This window comes from Rutidosis leptorrhynchoides, unplaced genomic scaffold (genome assembly GCF_046630445.1).
Source record: "Rutidosis leptorrhynchoides isolate AG116_Rl617_1_P2 unplaced genomic scaffold, CSIRO_AGI_Rlap_v1 contig334, whole genome shotgun sequence".
Lineage (NCBI taxonomy): Eukaryota > Viridiplantae > Streptophyta > Magnoliopsida > Asterales > Asteraceae > Rutidosis > Rutidosis leptorrhynchoides.
Window position 1 is genome coordinate 13,288 of NW_027266574.1, and position 5,874 is coordinate 19,161.

General features: G+C 38.9%; 1 protein-coding gene across 1 annotated transcript; it reads left to right on the forward strand.

Annotated features, from left to right (window-relative positions):
• The first annotated feature begins 2,043 nt into the window (after window positions 1-2,043).
• LOC139882980 (uncharacterized) lies at window positions 2,044-3,750 on the forward strand. The gene is made up of 3 exons (XM_071867222.1): window positions 2,044-2,138; window positions 2,928-3,267; window positions 3,322-3,750. Exons 1-3 carry the CDS (start codon window positions 2,044-2,046, stop codon window positions 3,748-3,750), a joined length of 864 nt encoding a protein of 287 aa, XP_071723323.1.
• The last annotated feature ends 2,124 nt before the right edge of the window (window positions 3,751-5,874 follow it).

A 5,874-nucleotide genomic window follows, 5' to 3' on the forward strand; every position in this document is an offset into this window, starting at 1 on the left:
CTTGGTATGCCAGAATCAATGCCTACCTGCTACAGAATGGTTTTGTGAAGAGTGAGAGTGAGCCAACACTCTACATCAGGAACCAAGGAGGAGCAAAGCTCATACTGTCCCTTTATGTTGATGATTTGCTTATCATTGGAACTAACACAGGTGTGGTGGACAGTTTCAAACAAATGATGAAGGCAGAATTCCAAATGACTGATCTGGGAGAGATGAAATACTTCCTGGGTTTGGAGATTGAGCAGAAGGAAAAAGGCATCTTCATTCATCAAAAGAAGTATGCCACAGAAATGTTGAAAAAGTATAAAATGGAAGACTGCAATAGGATAGCAACCCCTATGGAAAATCAGCTGAAGTTGGATTCAACAAAGACTGGTGAGCAGTTTGACTCTTCACAGTACAGGAGCATGATTGGATCACTGATGTACCTGTGTGCCTCAAGACCAGATATAGCATGCTCAGTCAACATAATGGCAAGCTACTGTGCCAACCCCTCTAAGATACATGCAGTATACTTGAAAAGAATTCTCAGGTATGTCAAACACAGTTTAAACTTTGGCATTTTGTTTAAAACTGGTGGAAATGGGGAACTGCTTGTGTTTAGTGATGCAAGCTATGCTATGAGTGAAAACTGTAGAAGCAGGAGTGGCTATTGCTGCAGTTTTGGCAGTGGAATATTCAGCTGGAGTTCAAGGAACCAAACTGTGGTTGCACAGTCTACTACTGAAGCAGAATTCATATCTGTCAATCATGCTGCAAGACAGGCAGTCTGGCTCAAGAAAATTCTGTCTGATATTGGGGAATTAAAAGAAAGCTGTGTCAAAATATACTGTGACTCAAGCTCGGCCATTGCCATGGCAGAAAATCCTGGCAATCACTCCAGATCAAAGCATATCCAGGTAAAATACAATTATGTCAGAGAGCTGGTTGAAAACAGAGAAGTGAAGATGGTGTTTTGCAGGACACAGTTTCAGCTAGCAGACATTTTTACCAAACCCCTGCAGAAGTGGAGATTTGATGCTTTGACAGAAATGATAGGGATGACTCAAGCCCCTTTCAATGAAGGAGGAGCTGTTGGAGTAGGTCATCTCAAGGGGCTCGAGATCATTGAAGCACAGACTGCAGCTGAGAAGAAAGAAAAGAAAGACTTGAAGGCCAGAGTTAACTTCCAGCAGAAGAAACAAGCCGTGAAGAAGAAGCAGTCTACTGCTGCAGCACCTGTTTTTGACAATTCACTTGTGGAAAGCTTCTACAAGATGCTGGTCGAGTTTTCGAAGAGGATTGAAGCAAAACAGTGCACTGGAAAGTCGAGCAGTGTTGAAGAAAGGTGTTACTGCAGGAAGGATGAAACTGCACACTGTCCAGAACAGAAGGACTCAGCAGTACCTGCAGCAAAGCTTGAGGACTCGGGTGGAGTTTCAAAGAAGCTGTCGACGGAAATTCTTGCAAACGATCTGCGGACCGGCCGGAGCAAAGTCGGAGGCCATGGTACATACGAAAACACTCAGGAAGATGTCGCCTACACTACTTCTAAGAGCAATTGTCCAGCAATTCCCTAAATCGAAAAGCCCCAATTCGGTTAGGGTTCTATCTTTAATTTCCAGTCCAAGTCGTTAATTTCTGTAGTTTTCAATAAATTAGTTAAGTGGGTAGCTTCGTCTTGATGAAACGAAGAAGTTGGTATGCTCAATTTTGTCTGGGATGGCCTAGAAGTCATAATGTGAGTTCGAGTTGTTCTGTGAAGAACGAAAATCAAGCATTGTCAGTTGAAGGCACGGCAGCTGTGTTTGTCGACGGAAAAATGTCGAGAATACTCCATTGAAGGAAACTGAAGGTTCAGATTGAAGTTCTAAGAAGATCGCAAAATGGGTCTGTAAGCTAGAGAAAGCTTGGCCGTCAAGCAAACGGCGAAATTCAAATTTTAGTGTAGTTTTAATTCAAGTCAAAGTTAAAAGAAGTTGTTAGAAGTAGGAAGATGAAGTTAAGAAGAAGATTCAGTCGTGATCAAGCTCAGAACGAAAGTCAACCCGAAAGTCAACAAAAATGGCGTCTTTTCGCAAGGAAGAAGATGAAGTACAGTCAGCTTGTTTTTACTGTTACAGTGTGGGATTTGCACGAAAACGCGTTGAGGACAAGTCGTAGGTGTATTTCAGTTACATAGGGAGCAGGAAAAACGAATTGTAGGGAGAATACCACTTTTAGTTTTACTTTATGGTTTCTGGTTTTTGCAAATTCCAGGCTGTTTTGTTTTTCCATTTCGTGTAGGAGTCGAGCATGTTCACTCCTATATATATAGTGTCATTTTGTTAGATTAAAAGTTAAGAGAGAAAAGAAGCAAAAGGAAGGAGAAAACAAGTTATTTGTGCGTTCAATACAAAAACTAAATTGATTGAAATCGCCATTTTTCTTCACTGTTCTTCTTCGTTTTTCTTCATTTTTCCTTCATTTTTACAGTTTTATAAAACCTTGGTTGCATTGGTGAGAGAAGCCATAGAATACCCAAACCAAAATTAGTTTTCTTAAGATCCAAACAAGTTAGATACCAAAATCAAGCCTTTAGATTTAAGTTTTAGCATCAAATCAAATCACAAATGGATATGATTACTATTCTGTTTTTGTTCAAGTTTTCTTAATCTTCATTTTCTTTGTTTCACTTTTCTGAATTGTTACTGTTTCCGTTGCTGTGCTCTTCATCCTGTGAGCGCAGGTTCATTTTCAGCTGAGCTGTGATTGGCAGTGTCCTCGTCCTGTGGTCACGGTCTCAAAGCCATTCTATTGTGCTAGCGGAATCTGTTGGCACAGTAAGGCTCCATCAAGGATATCATAATATGTCAAAACTCGTGGTCGGAAAACCTAGTGTTTAACCAGTCCGATCAAGCAACACTAGTTCACAAAGGCCTCTTTAATGTTTCCCAGATCCTGGACAGATCATCAGGTTTGTGGAACTACAGATTGCTAGCTTCAGTCCTTGACAGAGAGCTGGCGCTCAAGATATGTAGGACTCCCACTTATCTATACCGATCTGACTTGCTAGTATGGAAAGGACCAAAAAACAAATGCTTTATAGTTAGGAGCGTGTCCTACATTGCTATAAATATCAAGCCAAGACGAAACTATGTGCCTCCATTCCCAAGATTCTGGAAGTTGATTTTGAACTTGGAAGTTGTCCCAAAAATCAAGATCTTCTTGTGGAGATTAGAACACCAAAGCTTGGCAACCAGAGACGCCCTTCGTCGCAGAGGTATGGACTCCCCACCTTATTGCCCTGTTTGTGGAACTGATATAGAAAGTATAGCACATTTGTTTCTGTCGTGTTACTAGTCGGTTGCCTTCTGGTCATTATTGTTTCCAACTCTAGACCCCTATGGTTGGGAAAATGAGGATTTCTTTAGCTGGTATTTCAGAATGTATGAGCTGCTTTATCATGATCAATGGATGATGCTAAATGTAGCATTGTGGATTGTGTGGAAAAATCGTAATGCTTGCTGGACGAATGGGTTCTGCTCCACGTCATCCTCAGCTGTCTCACTGGCCAGGCAAGTAGTTTTTCTTTCCACTATTTTCGGCAAACCTCCTGATCCAGCAAACATGGAAGGTCCTACCAGATGGTCTCCACCTCCCACAGAATTCGGCAAAGTTAACTGTGATGCAGCCCTCTTCAGAAGCTGGGATTGTTGGGGTCTTGGTATGGTCATCAGGATCGATCAAGGAAATCCTTTGTGCTACCAGTCGAAATTTTTGGAAGGCTAGCTATATGGACATTTCTTATGCTGAAGCAGCAGATATCCTATCTGGAGCATTATTGGCAAAATCAAATGGCTTCTCGCACGTCATCATAGAATCGGATGCAATGATTGTTGTAAATGACCTGAACAACAACTGCCCTTCTTTCTTAGCGTGCAGAGACATTATTGAAAGGATCAGATTTCTAGCTCTTGCATTTGTTTCATGTTCTTTCATTTTTGTACCAAAATTTTGTAATCATCTCGCCCATTACATAGCCAATACAAAATGCAATGGACAAGGAAGATTACTTCTTTCTATGGTAAATGTGGCTTTAACGCCTAATAATAATATTCATCCATTTATCAGGAAAAAAAAAAAAAACTGCATTAATCTTCCTTTCATACAAATAGAACACTAAATGAAGGAAAAATTTGTAAACGTACATAAATTATGAATATCAGCGTAAACTCGTGTTTAGTTGAGAAAACATCATTCAAAGACTAGTGGTTGAAGGTGGTGGAGAAATGAATGGGATATTGTTAAAGGATAGTGTAATAGGGATTATGATAGGGATTGAGGGGAAGCTGCTCAAAAGAGGTAGTATGCTTAGTTTCGGAACACTTGGCACCATGGTGGTAGGCACTATAGGAAGTGGTGGCAAGGCAGTTGGCTTGGGGAGAGATATTGGATGTCGTGAATTGTAGGGAATGTATGTTGTGGCATAGAGTTAGGTAATGGTGGGAATCCTTTTGGTTAGGGAAAAACTTGACTCTTATGTTAGCGGAGGTTCTAAACTAACGTTCATTCAAAACTTGACAGGTAAAGTTTAAGATTTTTTTATTTTTTTAACTTTTATAGTTAAGAATATATTTTTTATATATAAAAAAATATTTAATAATAATTTTAGTATAATATTTTAAGATAATAAAATAAAATATATTTTCAATTTATTATTTTATACCGTAAAATAGATTGGTGAATTTTTAATGAAAAAATATATATAAAAAAATTATAAACCAAATATGTCTTTAATAGTGTAAAAAAATTACCACATCTCAATTTTGAATGAGCGTTGATCTAAAGCCTTGGCAAGTTTTTTCCCTTTGACAATGGTACTACTCCTGGCACCTGAAGGAGACGACTAGCCCTGTCGATACAAACCTCCATGCTTCGGGCAACGAAGATATTATTTTTCATTTCACTGAAAGGAAAATATTACTTTGTTCCTACATACTTCGTTAAATAAGGTTAAAATAATAACAACAAAATGTTAACCCTCCTCTGAAATGGCTTTGTGTAGAATCTATATTCCTATTTGTATTTATGATAACAGATAATAATTGATATTGCACTATTAGATAACAGAGATCACTAGTAGAAGAGCTATTTTCTTTGCGAGGCAAGCATGGATTACATATACAAGACGATATTACATGGCGGTTTTTCAAGTTTACATACTCTAGAAATCCTTTTAGCAAGAAATTGTAATAGCAAGGTTTTATTTCTTTTCTGACCTGGAACACTATTTGTAATCGAGGTTTGCCTCAATCGGTAGAGTGCCCTAATAGGATGCCATCCCTTATCATGTACGGTTGTTGGTTAATCACCATCAAGTTTCATCTAGTGGATCGGGGATAGCTGATATTGACACTCTCGTCCACCCATAATGCAAGATTTCTCTTCTTCTCCCCTTCTCTTATCTTCTTAATAAAATTAAATTTTATCCAAAAAAAAAAAGAGAGAGATCACATTTGCTTTTTATACAATCAATTAGGGTCGTAGAGAATTTAACTTTTGTTGATGATACATTCTGGTTTTCAACAGCATAACCTAATTAGTTTCTCGATCCTAGTTCAATTTTCACATGTCTACTACTGAGTTACAAAGGACGACTAGAGAAACAAAGCAATTGGTTAATTGTATGGTTTACTTCTTGGAGGATTTGTTGATAAGAGAATTGTGAATGTGAGGGACGACACCTCCACAGCTAGCTATGGTCCCCTTGATAAGAGTGTCAAGGACGTGTCGAGTTCTTCGTCCCCTCAAATTGCAAGCTGCAAATGCCTAGGCGTTATACGCGAATTCCCCGACTGCATATTGAAGGATAGGGTGTAGGTGTGCTGGAAATGATTCCAGTATCTTCGATCA